General features: G+C 42.6%; 1 protein-coding gene across 2 annotated transcripts in view; it reads left to right on the forward strand.

Annotated features, from left to right (window-relative positions):
- The window catches only part of plcl5 (phospholipase C like 5), a 60,777-nt gene that overhangs the window by 22,866 nt on the left and 14,261 nt on the right, over nucleotides 1-23,650 (forward strand). For both annotated transcript variants that reach the window (XR_006845587.1, XM_046414398.1), the window contains exons 2-3: nucleotides 13,354-15,840; nucleotides 21,697-21,900. Coding sequence is in view for 1 of the 2 variants with exons in the window: in XM_046414398.1 (XP_046270354.1) it covers nucleotides 13,354-15,840; nucleotides 21,697-21,900 (2,691 nt within the window). In the remaining variant the exon portion in view is untranslated. The remainder of the gene's footprint in view (nucleotides 1-13,353; nucleotides 15,841-21,696; nucleotides 21,901-23,650) is intronic.

Below are 23,650 nucleotides of genomic sequence, written 5' to 3' on the forward strand. Positions count from 1 at the left end.
ATTGTTGCACATGGCCGATGAAAAAACAGAAATATGTACTGTAGGTGAAAAAAAAGGTACAGTCCAGTTCCACAATATTTGGGATGGATGGGGATGGGTAGGCAGGCTTCATAGTCTGCACAAAACATGTAAGCTCTTAAGCTGTTACACTGGATAGTTATATGAATGTCAAAAGGCTAAGCTTCCTTCAGAAAGAAACAACAAAAGGCTTTATCTCAAAAGGCTCCTCTCTTCTCGTTACAGAGGACAGCAGACCACTTCAGTGCTGAATTCACCCCTCTCTTTAATCTTTTTTATTAATCTAATTCATTTGTCTCCGGTTTATGAAAAGGTTCATCAGTAGTCCTTGTGATGTCTGAATGTGGGCTTTGACGGTTTTAGCAAGATGCAGGGAGTCCCCAAATCAAGGTTACCTGCTGTTTGCATGACCTTGCTATCTGGGGGAGACGGGAACATCAGAGGAAAGGCACCCATATTCAGCATTTTTCATAATGTCGTCCCTATTTTACTCTCCTGCGAAATGTGATGTTAAACTCTCTCTTGTCTGAGATTTCACTTTGCAATTAGATTTAAATGTAAAGTCATTCTAACACACCATCGGCCAACATACCTGTGTTATCATATGTAGCAAAGCTTTTCCATTCATCACCTGATGATCCTGCTATCTCCTGTACCTCTTCTGAACTCTATTAGCCTGGCAAAACATGTCACAATCTCTCTGTATTTCTGACATTATCTTTTAATTACTGTGTTGACAATATTCAGAAATAGAGAGAGAACTTTGTGCATGTGGTCGGTCTTGTTTCTTGTCCCTGCTCATAATTTCACTGTTATCTGTCACAGACAGGTTTGTGAATAAAATAAAATGCTGAATACAGCTATGCTCTCCTGAAGAAAGGTCACTGCTGATGAATTTCAATTACTTGTATGCCAGAAATTGGCAGTCGATTGTAATCTGTGTTCAAACCTAGTCAATGGCATTTTGATTGACAACACTGCGCACTCTGTGCTTGTGGGGAAAAAAATCAGTGTGTGAAGGACAGGATGCAGATAGAGCTGTTTCGAATGTGGGAACTGCTCTGATTCATTCTGAAATCAACAGAGTGCAGAGCGATGACCTAAGTGTTTTTATAGCAGGCTCCCTCTACTACTGTCTGGTGAAAAACTATATGAAATACATGCACATAGGTATGTGGTGTTTTGCTTCCTGTTTTTCTTGAAAGTGAGCAAAACCCCAGTGTCTTCCCGTAACATTATGTTTGTTCACAGATAACAGCCTTATAGTATTGTGCAGCTGGATGCTTTTTTCTGTCTGTCTTATGTTTGATCAGATTAGCGCCTGAGCATTTGCATTATGTTGTGTGTGCATGCGTGTGTGTGTGTGTGTGTGTGTGAGAGAGAGAGAGACACTTATTGTCCTTCAGGTGCCCTAGCAATGCAAACAGAGAAGAGTGCAATGCAAACGGGAGTAGGAGGAGATAAAACAGAGAAGATGAGATAAAATAGAGATAAAAACAGTGGAAGCAGGCTTTACATTGTCCCTCCATCCACTGCAGCCGTGTAGTAAAACTTTTAGTGGTATTACTATCACCTTTCTGCGGTGTTACAATACTGTCAAATCCCTTCTGCACACTAAGTTTGTACAAAGGAGAAGTGCAGAGCTGGCATTGTTGTTGTCTGTAATGAGTGCAGTAAATCAGCCAGGATGCTCACAGATGCAGCATGTTAAATCACTATAAGCCCTTTGCACAGGAAGTGACAAAGGAACTTGCATAGCCAAGTGAACAACTTCTAGTTAACAGCACAGGTGGAGGGAAATACCATCATACAAATGATGGTCAAATTTAGCTCCACTGGATGAGCTCTGTTTAGACCTGGAAGAGAGATGCCAGTAGGTAGGTAGGAAGGAAGGAAGGAGGGAGGAAGGGAGGGGTCAGCAGAACAGCAGATGGATGAGGACTGCCCTGTAGGATCCCTGCAGAATGTGAGAGTCCAGTGGATTGGCCTGAAATGCTGCTGAGTACACTATGCTGAAGGACATTTCTCATTTCACCAAGACGCCGTCAACATCAAAACCCTCTGCATTTTACGAGTATTGATTTTTCATGTAAGAATTTCTTCTTGTTCTCCCTCTGTGCTTTAGCAAAGCGTACAGATATATTTTTTGTCAGGGTAGAAGAATTCCTGGATCTAAATGGAGAAGCTTTACTTTTAGCCATGGTTGAGAAGGATTTGTCACTGCAGGGGAAATTGTTTATTTGAATTAATCGAGCCCCCCGAAGCCCTCAACAGCTGCTCTGACCCTTGTTTTCCCCACCATGCCCTTGTAACACCCACACACTCTAGCTTGCGCCACACTCCGCAGTGGGAATTTTATTTTTCTTTTTGAAGGACTTTAAGTACCCTGTGATGTTTTATCTGTCTGTAATTATGCATATAACAAATGCCTTAGGATAGATGTGAATAATGCTATGACTTTGGCTACAGTTTATACCTTTGAAATGAGGCCTCCATCTATGTTTATATGCTATTTTCAAATTTATTTAACACAAATGTTGGTAGAGAATGGGAGAAGGGAGTTGGGAAGTGTTCACTGAAGTGAAGCTTCAGGAAGCAGGGCCTTATTGCTCCACACAGAGAGGGGTAATGACAGAGGCTGAGAGCCAAGCCCAGGAAGGTCCTCCTTTAAACTCTGATGTGGTTCTGTTGCTGTTGCTTTGTAGCTGCTGGATGAAGTCTTGCAAGGTTTTTTGTGCTCCATGGGGAGCTGTTATGTCAGTCTCATGACAGAAAAACACAACAGGACTAAAATAGGCTGTGATGCTTCACTAATCTTTCCAACTCATTATTGGTTATTCCACCATTTGATACTGATTTCAGTGTCCTACGATGATATTTTTCCAATACCTTTTTTTACGCTGGACAGAAAACTCATTAACACCCACTAACATCCAACTTGTGTCTCTAAAGTGACTCCATTTAAAACAGCTTAAAGAAAAAAATGCTTCTTCTCCAGAAGACAGACGGAGCTCCTAAGTGATATAGTGAAATAAGCCCAGATAAGAAGTTTTGACTCTCTGAGAAGCTCATTGACATGATGATCCAGATGAAGCCCAGCACAGAGAGGACTGTAGCTGAGACACTCACCTATTCTCTAGTTGTTCCTTTTTATAATAATGTAGCAGGCTGTTTCACATCCCCAGTGGAGCATGTTGCATAAGATTATATACAATGTGTTGATTGTTTTAGACTAAGTGCATCCCTACTGTACTGGGAACAACAATCTTGCCTAACAAAAAGTGACAGCATGAGAAATGAGACTGGTCTTAGGTGTCACGTACCACACGGTCTTTTGCAACAAGAGCACATCCATGCTAGGAGATACAGGTTCAGGTTAATGTGGTGGCCAAGGTTTTTTGGTGAAACTGGGTCAACTTCTGTTGAGGTCTGCAAATCAGCATGGCTTTCTTACGCATCCTCATCAGATTCACCTCCCCTCCTGCTGTTCAGTTCTCTCCCAGGGAATCCTGACTCCCCCTCTTCTCACTAGAAGAGTGAGGCCAGACCTAAAAATAGGAACCCTTGTTTTCCCTGTTTTTGCCTTTCATTCCAGCAGTCTTATTTCTTCCTGAAGAGACCCCCAGTTTTGCACCCATGTCCTTCCTCTCTTGATTCGTCACTAGTTTCAGTCCACCAATCCTCTACCCCTGATGGTGCTGATTCCCTTCACTGCAGTCCTGCCTTACAGGCTTTCCAGGCAAACACAAAGGTCACCTTCACCCGAAGCTCTTCTGCAAAGTGAGCACATTGAACCACTCTGCTCCCATGTCCTCCACCCTCCCTTTACTGTGCATTTACACAAACAGACCCACTTCCTCCTGTGTCCTACATTTGTCTCCACTACTGGGAGAAAAAGCCAATGAAACTGTTACTCATCTCAACAACAACTTAGCGTATCTCCGCTCCCAACTAGTTATCACTACGCTGCCCTAACCAGTGGTGGAAGATGTATCCTTTATGGCAGAATGGCCTTCGGCAGTGTTCATTCTCTCATTACATATTGCATAATTGGATTATTGTTGTTATTATTGTTGATGTGTTTTGTGTAATTGCAATGTTTTTGCTGGCTGGGGTGAAGCTACTTTTAACTATATTGTCGAGTATCATATCTTCCAGGCTCATTGTAGGCCTTTTTAAATCTTAATTTGTATCATGAATATGGTTATGAAATAAATGTCATAGAATTGAAAATACATTTGCCCCTGAAATGCTTAAAGTAGAATTAAGTGAAAATTCTTCAGTAAAATACCTTAAAATTAAACTAAAGCACTGAACAGGAATACATGCACTTGTAATAGTTGCCTTCCTGTAACTGACAACATGTTAACAAGGCATTAGCCAAGGTTGCTTAACTAATTAAGTGCAATGGAGAATGATTATGTAATAGAAAAAAGAGAGCGAAGGAGCTGTTGTAAGAAGGCTCGTCGTCCTGCAGATCAAAGATAAGCGGGTGCTTTTTTTTTCTGTTTCCATTGGCACTAGAACAGTCCATGAGTTGGTTTGCCAGCCTCTTGACGAGACAGAAGGAGCCCAGCCAAGGATCAGGCTCATGGAGGTTATTTATAGAGTTGAGTGGGCTTCGTGGATGCAGGCGTGGAATGTGTCAGAGAGAAAAATGCATCATTGATCAAAGCCTGCTCAGAGATGTAGTCTTTATTTTTGCCAAATGCTGAGCAGAAACGGGGGCTTGGAAGAAGACAATAGCCTTTACCAAAGGCTCCATGTGTACTGTGCTATAGTAAGCTTGCCTGCTCCTCTGCCCACACAGAGTCCTCTGCACCTACACAGGTGACTGGACTTCTCTGAACACTTGCCAATTTTAGTCTCCCTCTCTTTCTCTACTCCAGAATCTAAATAGCTTCCCAGCTCTGAATGTTTAAAATACCTACACGGTGGGTGTTTGGAGAGTGAGCGTGATGCACACGGAGGCAGGTGTGTACCTCCACAATATGTGGGTTTTAGTGTGTAGGTGTAAATGAGGAGGTTTAGAAGGGAAAGAGAACCTCTTTTAGGAAGATTTTTTAGGATCTGTTATTCTGTTATGGATTTTATTTGTCCTCTTGTGAATTTCTCTCCAATGTACACCTCAAAAGAGAAGAAAACAAACACAGAACCACTCTGAAGGATAGGCTGTGGTGGTGATGTTTGTATGGTGATCTGTGAACACCATGAGCCACATTTGTCAGAGGACAATGCAGGATGCTTCTCTCCCTCTCTGGTCCTGTTCAGGGAGTAGAGGAGAGGGTGGGAAAACATTGAGGTGAGGTGTAGAGAGGGTGCAGGAGAGGAGAGGACTGTAGCAGAGCTGTCCTGTATTGCAGCAGCACAGCTCTCTGGTGGCAGGTGGGGGCATTTCTCTCTCCCTGCCATTCGCTGCAATGCAGACGGCAGTCAAGGTTATGCCTGTGTGGCTTCATTGATAGACTGAAGTATTGAGGATGCCGTGTCTGGGAGAGAACCGTTAAGCTTCAGGAAACTTGTGGCCTTCTTGTCCTGTAATGGTTTTATTTATAGGCATCGAACTTTCATGTTCAGACTTGCAAATCCCATATTGACTCCTTCAGTTGTATCTAGTCTTTCTGCAGCTGAAGAGCACATTTTGTTTCTCTTACACTGCAATATCTCATATTTTCCTCTTTGTTGCAGAATTGACTGTAATCTTTTGGCAGGTTATCCTTTCATACGAGCATCGTGCCTGAGGTGAAGGGTAAATGCTGCTGAGATCTGTAGCATGGGACTGTCAGGGTGACATTTGTTGTTAATCAGCCTCCTGCTCATACCCATCTTCTTCCGTCTGGCTGTGATAATCATGTGTCTCAGCCACATGGCAACACTGAGGTTTGTATATGGTCAGTGCTTCAGAGAGGTCATGTACGACGTTTCGCTGGAAGTGAATCAGAGAAAGGCCACATCTGGTAGTGTTGCACATGAGAACCACAGCAACATTCTCACTTCCTGTTCAAAGCAAGCAGAGGATGATGGTCAGATTTCCCCATCCAGTGTGTGTGTGTGTGTGTGTGTGTGTGTGTGTGTGTGTGTGCATGGTATGTGCATGTAGCCAAAAGAATTCCTCTGGCTTCCCTTTTTGTTGCGCCTGAGGCTCGGACACACGATTCATCGTGAGCGGGTTAGAAACAGCTGCCTCTGTCAGATGTTATTGAGGAAGAGATAGATCATTTCCCACAGGATAGAAACATTCAGCACACTGCTAGTCTGACCTTAAGTCTTCCCCAGTATCAATCTCATCTCTTTATTGGTGCTATATGAAGGGATATATGCAGAGAAAAAGACAGAGAATAAGACAGGCACCAACAGAAAGACAAAGAGGGGGAGTAAACAGTAGTGAGAGTGTAAAAGGACAAGCAACAGACAGAAAGGAGGGAGAACCAGGTGTCAGCACATGCTTGTCAACTATGATCCTTTCATTGGTCATCAGCAGGAGTTGAGCAAACACGCTTTCATGTCACACTCCCCCACATCCTCCTCATTTTAGGCAAACAGAGCCAAGATCCGGTATCTGTGGCTGAATACCATTTGAGCAAAATAGAAAACACTGTGGTAATGAATATAATGAGAGGAATGCTTTGAGATCAGGCAACACAGTTTAATTAAAGCGAGATGATGACCATGGGGAAGTATTAAACATTGTGATATCTGAGTCAATGAGTGCCTTCAGTAGTCGTAACTGTGAGGAACCCGGCGCACGGCTATCAGTTTGTTAGTGCAGGACTGAAAAACCCAACTGAAAAATGCAACTCTTTTGATTTTCATGATTATCATTTGAATTGGAATCAGTTCAAAATGCATAATGCGCAAAACTAACATGGCACTGGACAACTTCACCTAAAGAAGTGCTGCAAAAGATCAGAGCTTCCTATTCCTAACTGAGAGGCCATAGTGTCAGCTTGTTTGCCCATACAAATTTTAATTGTTGTCTTATGCACAGGAAGTAACTAATCCAAGCCTTGAACCAAAATAACAAACTATTTCTTAAAGAGAAGCTAAGCAAATACTTACCTGACCTATTTCCTGTCACTGTCACAGTCACAAACACCAGTGTGAAAAGGTCCTGATTCCAGCTTCAATTGCCAAAACCATATGGATACTTCAAGAGATAAAGCAACGGTACGCCATTTTATGAGCAGTTTTATCCAAGTCCCTCACTGTGCCATGGATGCATGCATTTTTAGATATATATGCATAGGTGGCACCAAAAATTGAACCTTGTCATCATGGGAGATTCTGTTCTGTGTCACTCGGACACATTAGTTGAATGGGTGCACAGAGCTTACACAGAGTGAGTACACGTGGTGTTAGATCATGAATATGAGCTGATGAAACAACCTTCAAGCGTCCACCATGCCGGGGAAAACAATGGAGAGCAGGAGATTGTAAGGGAATCCAGGGACATCCGCTTGCTGTGTCCCCCCACCCTCATATGCAAGGATTATTTAACATAGATTCTACGGAATTACCAACATGACCTGACAGACACAGAATCACTCAGGGTGAGTGGGAGCTGAGATTGACAGCGGATGCCTTGCCTATGGAAGAGGACGGACAGACCCTGTGACCCTACAAAGGACTCTCTCTCTGCTTCATGCTTAGCAACAAGCATGGACATGTGCACGCATGAACACACATAAACTCACCTGAACTGAGCTTATGAAATAGCTTCTGCAGGAAATAATTGGCCCCTTTGGTGATGCAAGGCAGTGGAAAGCATTAAAAAAAAAAGCAGCTGGGGAGAACTCGGTCGGTGTGATGGAGGAGCCACAGGAGAGCCTGACATTGGTGTGTTTGTGTATGTGCATGTGTGCATTCAGATGTGCCGGGAACACGGAAAGTTGACATATGATTTATGACCAAACCTGTAGATGTGCCATGTACTGAATGTATGGTGGTGGTCTCATGGCTGAAAATAAATGAACTCTTAAACACAAATGCTTGTGACTGAATTATCGAAACGGCTCCACGGCACTTGTTGCTTTTTTCTGTGGTTCCACAGGTCGATAGCATTGACCTCCACTCTCTCTACGGGCCACTAATTAGTGAGAGTGTTTGGTGCACTTTGCCTTGTTCAGCGTTCTGTGGGGGATTTCCACATATTATCTGAGCCCCTCAAATAGTGTTAACAGTAGAACTTGGGCTTCGTGTTCACAGTGAGTATCGCACACAATGAATCACCTGGATGAAAATGAAAATCCACTTGTGTGCTGGGACAAACACAAGCACACGTCTGCACTCCTTCAGTTCACACACACACACTCCTCTCTCAGATCTCCTCTTTGATTTTCTCGCTTGTTCACACAATGTGTTTGTGTTCTGCAAAACTTGCACTAAGATGGGGTGATGAGTTGCACGATGTGCAGCTGAGAGTACTGCTGTGAGAATTAAAGCAGTCGCCCACATGAGAGATTACAGTGACAAACTGTGACAGGCCCAACTTCTGTCTCCCCCGATTCACTCCATCATCTGTCTTTCTTTATTCCCTCCATCCCTCCCTCGCCTCTCCAATATCCAAAATCTGTATTCAATTCAAAGATCCTATATTACTGTGACAGATAACAAAGCCATGTTGCTAAGGCAAAATGCTACTGACACTGTATTTCTCTCCATTCCTCTCTTTCTTTCTCTTACTTCTTCTGGGATATTAGTTTTTCGATTCAATTTAATTTGCTTTATTGGCATTGAGGCATTGAGTATTGGGAAAACATCTTAAGAAATTAAATTATCGTTGAGCTTAATAAACTTGTTCTATTTCAATTTCTGTCAGTCGCTCCTTCTATCTCTATTTCTGGCATATAAAAAGCATTAGCTTCCATCCACTTTACCGATGCTTTTCCTTCCATGGATGCCTCTTTCCACCTCATTTTAGGGAGTAGAGTGAGAGTCTGTTAGAGGCTGAATGATGTCTGCCTTAAACTGTGTGGCAGGATTCAGATGCCACTTTGTGTAACCATCTTCGATGCGGGAAGGAAGAGACACTGTGGTGCCTTAGGGTAGTGATGGGCAGCCTAGACTTGTGGAGGGTGCGGGAGGGGGAGGGGTGTGCTCTGATGATGACCTCCCACCTACCTCACCCATGTAGACTGGGACTTACTGAGCTGTGAAATCCTTCGAGGCAAATGCCAGAGCTCTTTGGTTCTTCACGTCTGGTGCTTCTGCAGGAAACTGTATTGGACTTGCACTGAAAAAAGATAATACACGTAACAATCAGATCACCTTCACTTAATAACTTGGTTAGTGCAGGAATTTATTCAGTCACTTGTTGCATTTTCTGTATCTTTTGTTGCATTTAAAGTTGGAAATAACCTTGCCTTGCCTTGTTCGAGAAGATTCGAGGAAAACAAATTATATTGAGGAATAATTTATCTATAAGAGGTTGAATAAACTGTGTATATGATTTGCATTTATGGAAAAATTTAAAATGGTGAATTCTTCAACCAGGCAGGTGATACCACAGGTGTACTATGATAAAAGTCATAAATCTGATGATTAGAGGGGACGACAGTTTTTTCTTGACTGTAATATTAATACAGATATTAAACAGTTATTAATTACACAGCTTAACACTGGACACTTTGATGGTAACACTTAACCATCAAAACACAGTAAGGATGTATTTCATGTCACTGTATGCATTTCATGCGTAATGTGTATGTAGACAGTGATCCTATGATCTCCTAGTACACATACTCTGACTCACATCTTGGAGGGAGCGCGTCATCAAGAAGGCTCTACTCTGCTCTGTCTTCACTCCCCATTACCCACACTCCCCTGTTGCCTTATTCACCAGTTCACATTGCACACACACAAATGTGACACACTGGCTCCGTGGGCGAGAGGAACTGAGTCGTGTCTGACTACTTTCTGAAGACCTGTACTGGAGTTGAGATATGATAGGGGCAAGGAGCAGCGAGTGGCAGGCAGCCAGCACAGCCGTGATGAGGAGGTGGGATGGTTTGAGGTTTGGTGGGATGGAGAGGAAGTGGGCCATGGTAGTGAATGAGGCAGTATGTTCACAGTCCCACAAGAAGACTTTTAGAGGAGAGATTCATCCTCCATGTGATCAATAGCTCTCTGGCCATGCTAACATTTGACACATTACATGTTTAGCCCTTTAATGTTGAGCTACAGTGCTGTATTGGATTTTTCAGTCTGTGTTCAGGCAGTAAAGTTTTTGCAGACTGCGGGGACTGCTGGAAAGCCAAATGTGTGTTGGTTTTTTAACTTATAACTGGAAATATATTGATTATAAACTCCATGAAAATAGCTTGTCCATCCTTATTGTTTTGGAATTCTCCACTCTGTGATGCACCACAGTGTAACAGGCAATATAATAGAAATGTTAAATTAATTGCCTCCCTGGCGTCAAGTTCCACATGCCGTTCTGCTTATGGCGCCCAGTTCCATATTGTGATGACAGTGATGGGAGGGTGAGCTAGTGTGACATACCACTGTCCGTCAGAGGATGTTAGGAGGCTCATCTCACAGCCTGTCCCGTGTTCAGCTGCTTTACCCTTCCATCGGGGAGTGTTTGACCCAGCCCGAGGCAGCCAGCGTCACCACAGGAAAAGGGACGGGGGAGGTGTGGATGATTACCAAAATACCCCCACATCACTGCAGCAACGGGAGAAAACAGCAGCAACAGGCAGTCAAGCCAGAAGCACTCAAGCACACACACACACACACAAAAACAAACAGAAATACTGACATCTCTACCAGGAAAGACCTCAGGGGTTGTGAGAAATAGTGAGAGAGTGCAACAGAAGCACAGTTATTCATCAGTGGAAAAAATAAAGACAAAGGCCTGTAGGAAAACACAGACAGAAATTTAAAAAAAAAGGTTACAAAATAATTGTTGCAAAAAAATCAAAATTTTCTTTGAATTGGGATTGTTGATAGTATTTTCTCTTTATTTTCTTTCGTCCTGGCCTATGCTACGGTCACAACACAAACATCGTTGAAAAGTGATCCATATGATTTTGCATTTAAATTCAATAAAGAGAATTCAGTTTCAGCTTTCAGCAGTGGCGGACACATTATGCCTACTTGGTTTTGATTGAGAGACTGGAGCTGAGGGTAATAGCATGTTGTTCTACCTGGCTGTCCAGCTAATTGAAACAGCATGTTAATGAGACAAAAGATTACCCTCGCACTCTTTGACCCTCTGTGGCCACAGCACTACTCTCAAAAAGGTCTGGAAGCAATTAGACTTGAACAGATCCCCGTTCCACTTGCTCAATCTGCTTTCTGTCTCTGAAAGCTTTCTTCACATATACCCAATATCCTCATCAACATAGAAGTCCATCTGGTTGATTTTGCAGCAGAGGACCATACAAGAGAAGAGTCATACTATCTTTTTGAACTCTACTACAAATAGGCTGTAACTGTAGTTTTGTGTCTCGTGGAGCAGAAGGGGCAGGCTGAGATCCCAAAGCACAGCATTTGAGTTGAACTGTGATTTTTTTATTATGGCCTTATATCCCACTGCAATCATCATAATGGGTTGGGGATGGATCATTTTTTGAGACACTCTAGTCTAGTCCCTCTGCCTCCTTCTGTTGAAGTTCTTTTCACTCTGAGGTTACCACTGTGAATGAGTTGGAATTGTACTATCCTCCAGCTGAACCAACAGCAGCCTTGTAACCCTTACGGTCTTGGCAAGACCATGTGCCTTTGGGCCTTGGCACTAGCTCTCACAACAGTTGCATGCAAATGTTTCTTGAGGCAGAGAGAAAATGCATGAATAACTCTATTTCAACACATAGTGAGCAGCCCTTTTGATCTGGGTGGTCTCAGCATTGCTTGGCCATTGCACAGCATCTGCTGAAGCATCAGTGAAGGCACTCGCTAGAATTTCAAGGCAGTATTTTCATCCATATATAAAAATGATTTATGTCATTTTTCATTTTTTGCCTTCACTGAAGAATTACTGATTTCTAAATTACTATATTGGGTACTTATGTGTAGAGAAATTAGATGGAGGTCATAAAACAAGGACAAAACCGGAGAACGATGATCATGTCATTTTTTCTACTTTTCATCAAGTGGTGCTCATCAATCGTGATGAGTTGCCAGGCGTCATCTGCCTGTGGCCGTCAGAGGGAAGATGGATGGCCCTGAGCTGTTTCACTGTGGCTACGGTTGAACCATGCTCCCAGGAGATCCATCAGACCTGTATAGGCAGTCAGTGTCATGGGAGGAAGACAAACTCACCCCTCTGCAGCCCTGGGGTCCTCTGTCCTTTTTAGCTCTTTCTCTTCAAGCAAAAAATTATCAACCGACATGGAACAAGGAAGGAAACTCGGATTAGGTGGCATTAGTCACATTTATTTAATTTATAGGTCTTGTCTGAGTTTCAGCAGTGACAGTCTCAAAGTCTTTGTGTCTAAAATCTTTAATATGTAACAGTAATTTGTGGATTGGTTTGGTTTTGATTTTAATGTACTGTTCTCTGTGGTGCGCATTAAAAACACACTTTCCAAGCCCTTAACCAGGCCATCTGCATTCAGGCTATCTAGCTAACCGCAGCCCTGTGTGGAAATAGGGCAGCGTTGTCTGTCTGCTTTCTGCCAGCCAGGGTCACAACAGAAAAGCTGCAAAAGTTTCACAGTGTCATGCCAGGTCAAGTGGTGTGTGGAACCTCTGTTTTGCTACTTTCACAAATTTGGCTTTTGTTTTGATTTTCTCTTGAATGTCTTTGGAACCGGCTGGCAAGAAATGTATTTGTAAGTTTTCCTAATGGACGAATCTTTAACTAAAATGTATTTGTAGTTTTAAGTGAGGTTGATTTTTTTTCAGCCAGTAACCAATAATTTCTTGTCTACACTACATGGCTCTACCCAGGAGCAGCATGGCACATTGCTGTTGTGTTCATGACATCAAAGTGCTGTGCTTGTTTCTTTTCTTGATGGATCAAAAACCAAAATGCATACTGTCATCTACTGTGTCTGGGTTTAGATGCTGTGCTCATTAAGTCAGTGAAATCTATTTGGCTGTGGAATCAGCTGATAATTGATAATTGATAATTTCCCATTATCAGACTGACAACAGATCAGTTTCATATGCATTGTGTATTCTTCAGAGTGGAGAGATTCAGGATTTTTTCTATCAAATTCATTGTGATTAGTCCATCTCGGTGGAAAACCCCTTTGTGATGAATTGCTAGATATATACACATATATTCACTCCCGTTTCCTGAATTCTGAAATAAAATGTAACCCGACAAATTCTTTTTTTTCTCTTCCTTCTCTACTCCAACCCTCCCCCACCTTTTTCTGTTTCCAGGATGGTTCCAAACAGAGGCAGGTTAGGAAGAAAACGGTGTCCTTCAGCTCAATGCCAAGTGACCGTAAGATCAACAGCACAGCTGCTTGTATGGCCTTCATGATGGAGGGTTGTGAAATGAAGAAAGTGCGCTCCAACTCGCGCATGTACAACCGCTACTTCCTACTGGATCCAGACATGCACTGGCTTCGTTGGGAGCCATCCAAGAAGGATTCGGAGAAGGCTAAACTGGAGATCAAAGGCATTAAGGAGGTCCGTTTAGGAAAGAAAACTCCAGTTCTGCGCAGCAATGGTCTCTCCGACCAGTTTCCTGATGAATGCGCTTTCTCAATCATCTACGGAGATAATTACGAGTCTTTAGATTTGGTAGCCAGCACTGCAGATGTTGTCAGCACCTGGGTTATGGGCCTGAGGTATCTGGTGTCTTATGGCCGGCACACCGTAAACATGGTGGAACCTAGCCAACCAAGTCTGCGAACATCATGGATAAGCTCAGTGTTTGAACTAGCAGATACAGAAAAGGAAGGACACATAGACCTCTTCAGGGCCACCCAGATAATCAAGGGGCTCAACCCTGGAATGAAAGAGTCTAGGATAGAGCTGAAGTTCAAGGAACTCCAGAAAGCTAAAGACCAATATGGAGAGGCAATTAACATGGACACTTTTGTGGAGGCCTACTGTGAGCTCTGCACAAGGCCAGAAATTTTCTTCCTACTGATGCAGTTCTCCAGTAACAAGGAGTATCTTGACAGTAAAGATCTGATGCTATTCGTAGAGGTCGAGCAGGGTGTGGAAGGTGTAACAGAGGACATGTGCAGGGATATTGTTCGGAAATTTGAGCCATCTGCTGAAGGCAGGGAGAGGGGCTACCTTTCCATTGATGGCTTTACACACTACCTCCTCTCCTCCGAATGCCACATCTTTGACCCTCAGCACAAACGTGTGTGCCAGGATATGAACCAGCCTCTGTCCCACTACTACATCAACTCGTCACATAATGCCTCCCTTCTGGAAGATCATTTCTGGGGTTCATCAGACATCAGCAGCTACATCCGAGCTCTAAGGATGGGCTGTCGCAGCATTGAAGTCATTGTATGGGATGGCCCTGATAATGAACCAGTGGTGTATGTGGGTAGTTCTGTAGCTTCACATCTAGCTTTCTCGAAAGTCCTGGACATTATAAACCAGTATGCTTTTGAGAGTTCTGAGTACCCCCTGATTCTCTGTTTAGTGACCCACTGCTGCATCCCCCAGCAAAGAGTCATGGCACAGCACATGAAAAAGATTCTTGGGGACAAGCTGTACGTTGATCTTCCCAACAAGGAGGAAAACTACCTGCCCTCTCCTGAGAAACTCAAAGGTAAAATCCTCGTCAAGGGTAAGAGACTACCGCCTGGCTGCACTGATGCTGAGGGGGATGTGACGGACGAGGAGGAGGGTTTGGAAATGTCCCGAAGAGTGGGGGCTGATGAGAAGGACCAGCTCAATGGCTTAGGCTACAAGAAACTCAGACTGTGCAAAGAGCTCTCAGATCTTGTATCTCTCTGCAAATCAGTCCAGTTCAGGGACTTTGAGATCTCCAAGAGGGACCAAAAATACTGGGAGATTTGCTCCTTCAATGAGGTAGATGCAAACAGATTTGCCAATGAGTTTCCAGAGGAATTCGTTTGTTATAACAAGCGCTTTCTCTCCAGGGTATATCCCACACCTATGAGAATTGATGCCAGCAACATGAACCCCCAGGATTTCTGGAAGTGTGGCTGCCAGATTGTGGCCATGAACTACCAGACCCCAGGTCTGATGATGGACCTCAACCTAGGCTGGTTCAGACAGAATGGCAATTGTGGGTATGTTTTGCGGCCAGCCATCATGAGGGAGGAGGTGTCCTATTTCAGTGCCAACGCTCGGGACTCCCTGCCAGGAGTGTCCGCCCAACTCCTCCACATTAAAGTCATCAGTGGACAGAATCTGCCCAAGCCTCGTGGCTCCGCTGCTAAGGGCGATGTTGTGGAGCCCTACATATATGTGGAGATCCACGGCATCCCAGCTGACTGTGCTGAGCAAAGAACCAAGACAATGTCCCAGAATGGTGACAACCCTATATTTGATGAGAGTTTTGAATTCCAGATTAATTTACCAGAACTTGCAGTACTGCGCTTTGTGGTACTGGATGATGACTACATTGGAGATGAGTTCATTGGCCAGTACACCATCCCATTTGAGTGCCTACAGCCAGGCTATAGACATGTCCCCCTACAGTCACTGACAGGAGAGTTCCTACCCAACACCACTCTGTTTGTCCATGTCGCCATCACCAACAGGCGTGGTGGAGGAAAGGCACATAAGAGAGGTTTGTCTGTAAGGAAGAGTAGGAAAGCCCGGGAGTACACCACCACCAAGACCACAGGGATCAAGGTAGTGGACGAGCTCTTCAGAGCTTCAACACAGCCCCTCAGAGAGGCCACAGATCTCAGAGAAAATGTGCAGGTAAGGAACTATACTTTTACCAATATTAAGATTGCAAATTTGAGTTTGGTACAACAGGGGTTTTGTATGAAGTTCTTGCCTTAGACTGCTTTGTCATAATGGGCTCTCTATTGGCTTAAATGGTTGAGCCTTTTTACATTCTCATGGATGGTTTATAATGTTGATCATGTAAAACATCACAGATCACTTTTGGATTAATGAGTTTGTAGTCAAAAATACAAATTACTTGAATCTTTTAATCTTATATAGCAGTCACATTCGCATTGTAAACAGTGGTGATAGTATAGACTCACAATGCAGCTCTGCATTTGATTTTGATGAATATTGATCAACTGCATCACCATCAATTACTTTGCTACATCACCTCTACACTTTTTTTTTTTAGACTGAGCACTTGATCCTCTGAGTAACTATCAAATGGTGCAAATGGGGAAAGTCACAGGCTGTAGTCTACAGGGCATTTAAAAATTGAGAAAAAAAGAGTGCAATTTAGATTGGGGCTCATGATTGCGATTAAATAGATTAAAATATTATTTTCTGGCCAGATTGCCCCCCCATGAGGATAACATATTCCACTGCTGAGGCTTTCCTGGAGACACACACAGATCTAAATTCAACATTTGTAGATGCTTTGTGAAAGTTAAGCTGTCGTTCATATTCTTTTTTTAGAAAACAGAAAAAATAAATAATAGACTGCTAATATTTACAAGAGATGCTGCAGTACAGAACCGATTGTTTTTGCACCAAATTCAAATGGTTCTTCCTGTGGTAATTTGAGAGTAATGAAAATCAGCTTATTGCATTATGCAATTTGTTTGTGTGCCTTTAGAAGTTTAGATGTAAATGAGCTAAGATAAGGAAAACAGGATCATCAAAATCATTAATTTTGTGCTCCACACAAACATAATTTTCTTGGCATTTCACATGGAAAAGAGACTCTTAAGAACAAGCAGGTATTCTGTTCCTTTGATGATTTGTGTATTGGGTTTTAAGTTAGGGGATATGAAAAGGCAGAGAGGCATTTTTCCCCAGATAAAACTACAGAAGTTTTTATTGCTTCAGTAAGCCCAAACTGATGTAAGTGTTTCTGATTAGACTCATTTCACTTGCTGTTGTGGGTAGAGGCTTGTCGCTAATTGTGCTCTATTAATGTTGTAGAAGAGAACGGTAATAAAGTGACATTGCTGTACAATAATGAGCTTTATGAATAGTGTAATCATTAATGAGGGACAATTACTGCCCAGGGGAGAGGACTGGGTTGCTAGGCACTTAGTGCACTACTTTAAAAGTCCTCCAGATGAGCAAATGAAGATTAGTAACCTCAGTGTGTATTTGGCTTAGGACCGATAGCAGAAGCCTTTCAGTGCATTTATTATTTTGTTTATGATGACTGAAGGGTGTGATACAAAGCTTGTCTCATTTGCTCAGTCAACAAATAACAACACAGAAGTACAACACGGAAGAGCCAGTGAGCCTTATGTTGTAGTGGTTGGTTGTCAGTTTAGAGTTTTAGGCTCTTGTCTTCACTGACAACAAACAAAATTAAAATAATCTTTTTGTACACTTTAAACTGTTGACTTGACTTTGTTGTCAACAAACCTTAGTTGGCCTAAGGGCAAAATTGTTCACCTAAAACTGCAGTCAATGTCTCCACACCCACATGTTGAATGACAGGTTTCTTAGTTCACATAGCATTTCTGGAGCTTCTGTTTGCTGTGAAACCCCAGACATGTTTCATAAACTAAGAAACTTCTCTTGAAACTTCTGTTATTTCGTCTGCATATTTCTGAAAGTATGTATTAATGTGTCCAAATATCTTCAGTAACTTGTTGACTTCTGCATGAGCAGCCAAAGTTTGAAAAATACATGCTCAACAAAATTAAATATATAATGCTGATGTATTCTATAAGAAGACTCATGAGCCATGTATGTTGTCCCAGCAGCTAATATAACGCACTCCTGTATGTGTCTGTGTGTATATGTCCAGGTCATAAATACCAAGGTCTGTCCATCTGTCTTTGCAAAGTAGTAACCGCAGTCTGATGGCACAGCAAACAAAAACCAGACTAAACTAAATAAGCAGAGATGTAATTAGAGAACCTGTGGCATGCTCTCATACATTTTTCAGTTGTGAAAACAGGCCTGTTCTGACAGAGGATAAGTTTCCTCTTCAGGACCCCAAACAGAGAGAAATATGTTTGTGTTTGGGCAATGAAATCAATGCTGTAATTTTATAGATTGTAATATAAGCACATTACACCCTGACTGGCATAAGGAAATACCATGATTTCATGATCACTGGATTTTCCTAAAATGTCTTCACTTATCAAAAAAATTATTTTATATTTTTGGCACAATTAAAGCACGTCTTTTTTGAATAATCTAAATGACAAATAGATACTTGAACAATTTGTCATGATTATGTCCTAATTTTTGCTCCAGCTTGAGTCAGCATGGTAATAAGACATTCATGAATATGACAAGGAATTTTACACATCAAATACTTTGTAACTTTTACTAAACTCCAATCAGCTAACTGGTGCTAAATATGGAAGTAATCACAGGCATGCCATGTGTCACAGCTGACACTCTAATCTGTTCTGTAGCTATGAATCATCTCTAATGACGAATGGCTCCAGAATCTAATTCGTAGGCTTACATGAAAAGTAGCAGCGTGAATCGATGTGAATCGGTGTCTTTTAACTTGATCAAACAACGCTGGGCCACTACCGCTCCCCCGAACCACAATATCCTCACGTTTGAAATTGAAATTCTTCTTTTTGAAATGAAGAGATAAAAGTTGATGAAATAAATGAAAGAGGTGAAGTTGAGAGGAGGGTTTTAAAGAGGATAAATGGAGGTGTTTTTTCGAATAAGGCCCATGCCCTTTTAAATGTAAAGAAAGGGACAGTTGTGAAAGCTTTGTAGAGGCCAGCTGTGTGGAGCCTGGTGCCTTGGATGTGGTGGGAGCTGGAGGGTAGAAACAGGGCATTTGGCCAACACCCAGGCCAGTTCTGGAAGCTTTGACATCCCTGACTTGAAGCCAAGATGAGACGTTAACGTTTTTGTACTTATACTCACCAAAATCCCTCATAACATGCATTACAACCTTAGGCTTGAAAGCAGCGCACACACACACACACACACACACACACACACACACTTTAGATGCTGCCATCAAAAAGCATTATTTCACCTCACTAAACTCTTTTAAGACTCATTTTATCCTCAGCAAAGGTTCCAGGTGGTCTGCTTTGAATAACAACAGAAAAATGAGTGTGTTTGACTCTTAAAAAGGCTGAGGAGATCCATGAACATTGACCAGTGGGCAGATACATGGCACCCTCTCTGCAATGTTTGCAATGTGTGGATTTAGGCAGCAAATCAATTATTTCTATGGGAGACTTGAATGAAGTCGTTTCCGGTGAGCTGCTTCCCGTGGACCTCATAAAGCGTTGATGGAGCTGGAGGCGAGCTGTGAGCCTGGAGTTTCTTTTTGTTTGCTGAAACGTGTGTGTGCCATCATTGGCACATTCAACACCACTCAATACTTTGGGCCAGAGTGAAAAGGAAAGAGATACACAGATTGAAGCAGAAGAAGAGAGAGTGAGAAGCAAACAGAAACAAAAGCAGTGTTGTAACCGGACACAGAGCTCTCATTTGGGGAATGTTGGAAGGGGAGTTAAGTGGGGGAAGGGAGTAATTAAAAACACCAGCCTCTCATTGGGTATTTTTTATTTTTTTTTAACACCATGGCTTGGAAATGGTATGGCTTTTATTGCACAACAATTATTGAAAAGCATTCACGCATGCGGTCCCATGTACACATGCCTGGAATGAATGCTAATAACTTCGGCTCAGACCACATTGGGACATAAACACATGCGGCCACACATGTTCATAGATCACACACACATAACCACACACTGTTTTCTTTTTTTTTTAAACCAGAGCCCTAGAGCTCTCCCACTATTGTGTTTCTCTGTGGCTCTGCTCAGTGGCCCAAGAGGTGTTAACTGTGGCTGAGGCTCTGCATACAGATTCAGATTCCGACTTTGTCCGCTGGCCACCCTCTCTATCTACAGGAAGGTCGGGCCCCGCAGTGACAGCACATCCTCGGGGGTAGGGGCTGGTGGGGTGGATTTTTCTGCAGGCTTGGAGGTCTAGCCTAGGGAGACAGCTGGTTCCCACACTGCAGAGTACAAAGTATGCGGACGGACTCCCAAATACCGACACTGGCTTGTTCTCTCTATATTATTTCCCCCCTCTATTATTCTGCCCCTAGCTTTCAGTGCATCACTTATTCTCTCTCATGCTCTCTCATCTTCTTCTTTGTGCCTTACCTCAGACTGCGCTTTGTCACTGTCCCCTTCTCTTCTCTCACCTCATTCTGCAGTGCTCTCTTTTCTTGCTGTCCTTTAAACAAACAAACTGATGATGTGCTGTGTGGAAAAACAGTGGGCCTGGTTTGGTTGCATAAATTCCCATGCTGGCAGAAGAATGAAGTGCTGTGAGAGGAAGTTGCCTTGTTGCTGGGATTGCAATGCCTTTGAACCCAGACGTGCAGAAACTCTGGCTTCGGTGGACTGGAAAGCCAAGGCAGATGAAAAGTACACCAGCATGTATGACAGCATATTGTAAATTATGTTTAATTTAGTGTCTGAAGGCTGACGTTGAACACGGTGCTGCCAGCAAATGACAGTAAACTTATGACTGTGTTTGCCATGTAAGAGAGGTTCATGAGGAGTGAATTCATTAAACTTAATCAATGGGCAGACATGATAGGTTGCCATGTTTTTGAGTGAGCTTGTGAATAAACTGAAGATTGTTATCCCAGCACTTTCATTTTTTGACACTTTCTTTTATGACATTACATTACATTAATTTGGCAGATACTTTTGTGCCACATACATTTGGAGAAATTTGGGGTTTGATGTCTTGCTCAAGGACACCTCAACACGCATCGAAGAGGAGGTCAAAGTTAGAATCATGGCAGCCAGCTGGCCCTGATGAAAAATAATGTTGCTATCAGCACCTGATTAAATAAACAGGACGTGTTGAGATAGAGATTTCTTTATTTGTCTAGCAGCAGAAAGCTAATGTCTAATGGTCCATGTGGAAACAGAGACATAAGAAGAACCTTTTGGTATTTACTTAATGTTTGATAGTTTTAAGCTGAACATTTGAGGTGAGAGAAGGAAGATAAATCTATAAAAAAGCGTTAGAGAAAAATGTGAGAAAAAAGAGGGAGAAATTAAGAGAGCAAATGAGTAACTGAATGTTCTTAGCACCTTCAGGCAGGAGTTTGGCTCCGCAGACTCTGGGCTGTTGAATGAGCAGCCTGACGTTGTGGGAAACCAATGATTTTCCCGTCACCAACATTCTGCTGTTATCTTGTTTCTGGTCTGAGGGGAGTATCATGATTCCTTTCATTAAATCTCTTTTCTCAAGGTCATCTGCAAAAAGGGTTTGAAATATTTGCTATTCCATTAGGACCACAAAGACTTCATTTGCCAAGCACAATAACTGTGCAAGATTTTGCCTTAGTTTGTGTGATAGTGTGAGATAGTTGCTTTGGTGGATTTCATCCTAACAGAATTGTACTGTAGTGACGGCTAAGAGCATCAGGCCAAAGAACAGAACAACAGAATATTTACATGTATTTATTTGTGTATACTGGAATATTTAAAACCCACTTTTAATTTATGCTGCCTCCCAGAGAAACTTAATATGAATGACCATATTAAATGAAATCAAAACTGACCCAAATTCATGCAGTTTGTTCCTTTTCTTTCTGTCATTTTTACCTGTTCATGCCCACATTATTGTCTTTCATTGTGGGTGTTTTCTTCCCAGAATGCCATGGTGTCCTTCAAGGAGCTCTGTGGCCTGACCCCAGCAGCCAACATGAAGCAGTGTATCCTGACGGTTTCTACCTGGCTGATGAACAGTGAGCGCTCACTGAGGGTAACCGTGGACCTGAGCGAGACTTACCCAACCATGGAAGCTCAAGGTCCCGTGCCTGAGCTGCTGCGCAAAGTTCTCAACGCCTACGACATGGTAAATAACCTGCATACACACAAAAAGGTGTATTTTTGCACAAATGTGCTCTGCAGAAATACCTTTTTAAAAATGAAGTACGAATTCAGCACACACTCACACTTATACAACTTATACTGTGTATAAGTTGTATAATTTATATAAGTTATACTGTGTGTGCAGTGACACTTTTATTATGATGTGTAACATCTCGTTAAATATCTACTTCAAGTAGAGATAAAACATAAAAATATTCTGAAAGTACAGGATTGTTAGCTTGCTTCCCTTAATGTTAGTTTGCTTACACAGCTGAATGTGTTGTCCGAAGCTTGCAAGTGTGGATGAAACCACCCATTTGACCAGTCAGATTGTCAAGCTGCAGCTACTCATTGTATAATTTCACGTCCTTCTCTTCATCCTTCCTCCTCTCTTCCAAGAACACTGCATTTTTCACCACTTGACATTGGCACAGCCCAAAAGGGGGGCTGGAGGACTCTGTCTGTAATTAGTTATCACCCGCAGTCTTCCTCTCCCCTCCTCCCCTCCTGTGAGGCTTGGTGGGAGCTGGTGAAGTGGGTCATGAGTGAGGAACAAGGTTGTTGCAACCACACTACTTAGATCGTGGGCGCTCCTGCTGCTGACACCTGCAGGAGTGGCTTCAGGAGCGACGCAGCAAGCAAATAGAATCTGCTTTGGCTTTTACGAAACTTTGCACCAGGCCGGAGGACGGCACTGCCGGAGCAGCCCTCACACTCAAGTCCACCAGAAAGGTTTTATGGATGAAAATAGACCCAGAATACACATTTTTGAGGTTAGATAATAGATTCCTTTAAACAGCCTTTAACACCAAACAAATATTTGTCATCCATTTTACCCAATTGGATATTTGTAACTTCATTAATCAGAATATATATGTATATTTTTTTTTTTGGTAGACTATTCAAAAAGGACCACACAAATAATCAAAAGAATTCTACAGGAAGTCTGTTAGTCTCACTAAGTTATCTTAATTCACCTTGAAATGACACGTGTCTGTTAATTGTCCAGCACATATATGTGCTCCTACAAATTGAGTGACTGTGGCTGGCAGTTTCCAGATGTATGTACGTAACCCACGGCCTTGCCTTGAGGCCCTGGGCTTGGTCAACTGAATGTTTGTGTTTGCTTCCCGAAGACTGGTCCGTTGATATGCTCCCTGGTCAAGAACAGAGGCCTCAGTGTGTACATGCATGTGTGTATGTGCGTTTGTGTGTGTGTGGATGCATGTGATTTCATGAGAGTGTGGCAGCCAACACCAAGCCATTTACTGTAGAATATCAGTGTGCCATGTGTGTCCTCAGTCACCCCCATGTGGACTGCAGACAGCCAGTGTTGTGACCCTGAATAAAACATCAGCACACTGGCAGCTCAGCTAAAATGGTACATTTAGTTGAATTTAGTTGTCTCAGTCAAAAGCTGATCTCAGGTTAGTGCTGGATTAGAACTAGGGCTTCCTTTTGCACTCGCCATTTTGTGTGCCAGCACTCAACAGTCACACAGGAAGACATCCACCACAGTAGGCAGGCAGAGGTGCAGCTTCAAGACATGATGCATTGACCCTTTTGTTGTTAGCCGTAAATTTTCGCTCTCTGTTTTACTTTCACTATTGCTCAAATCTTACCCACGTAAAGAGCTTGTAGTACACTCACCAAGGGATTAGTGAAGAAACTGGAAATATAGATTCATCTATTATTTATTTATTTTATAGCTTTTTTTTATACTGAGCCCGTTT

This window comes from Scatophagus argus, chromosome 16 (assembly GCF_020382885.2).
Source record: "Scatophagus argus isolate fScaArg1 chromosome 16, fScaArg1.pri, whole genome shotgun sequence".
Classification (NCBI taxonomy): domain Eukaryota; kingdom Metazoa; phylum Chordata; class Actinopteri; family Scatophagidae; genus Scatophagus; species Scatophagus argus.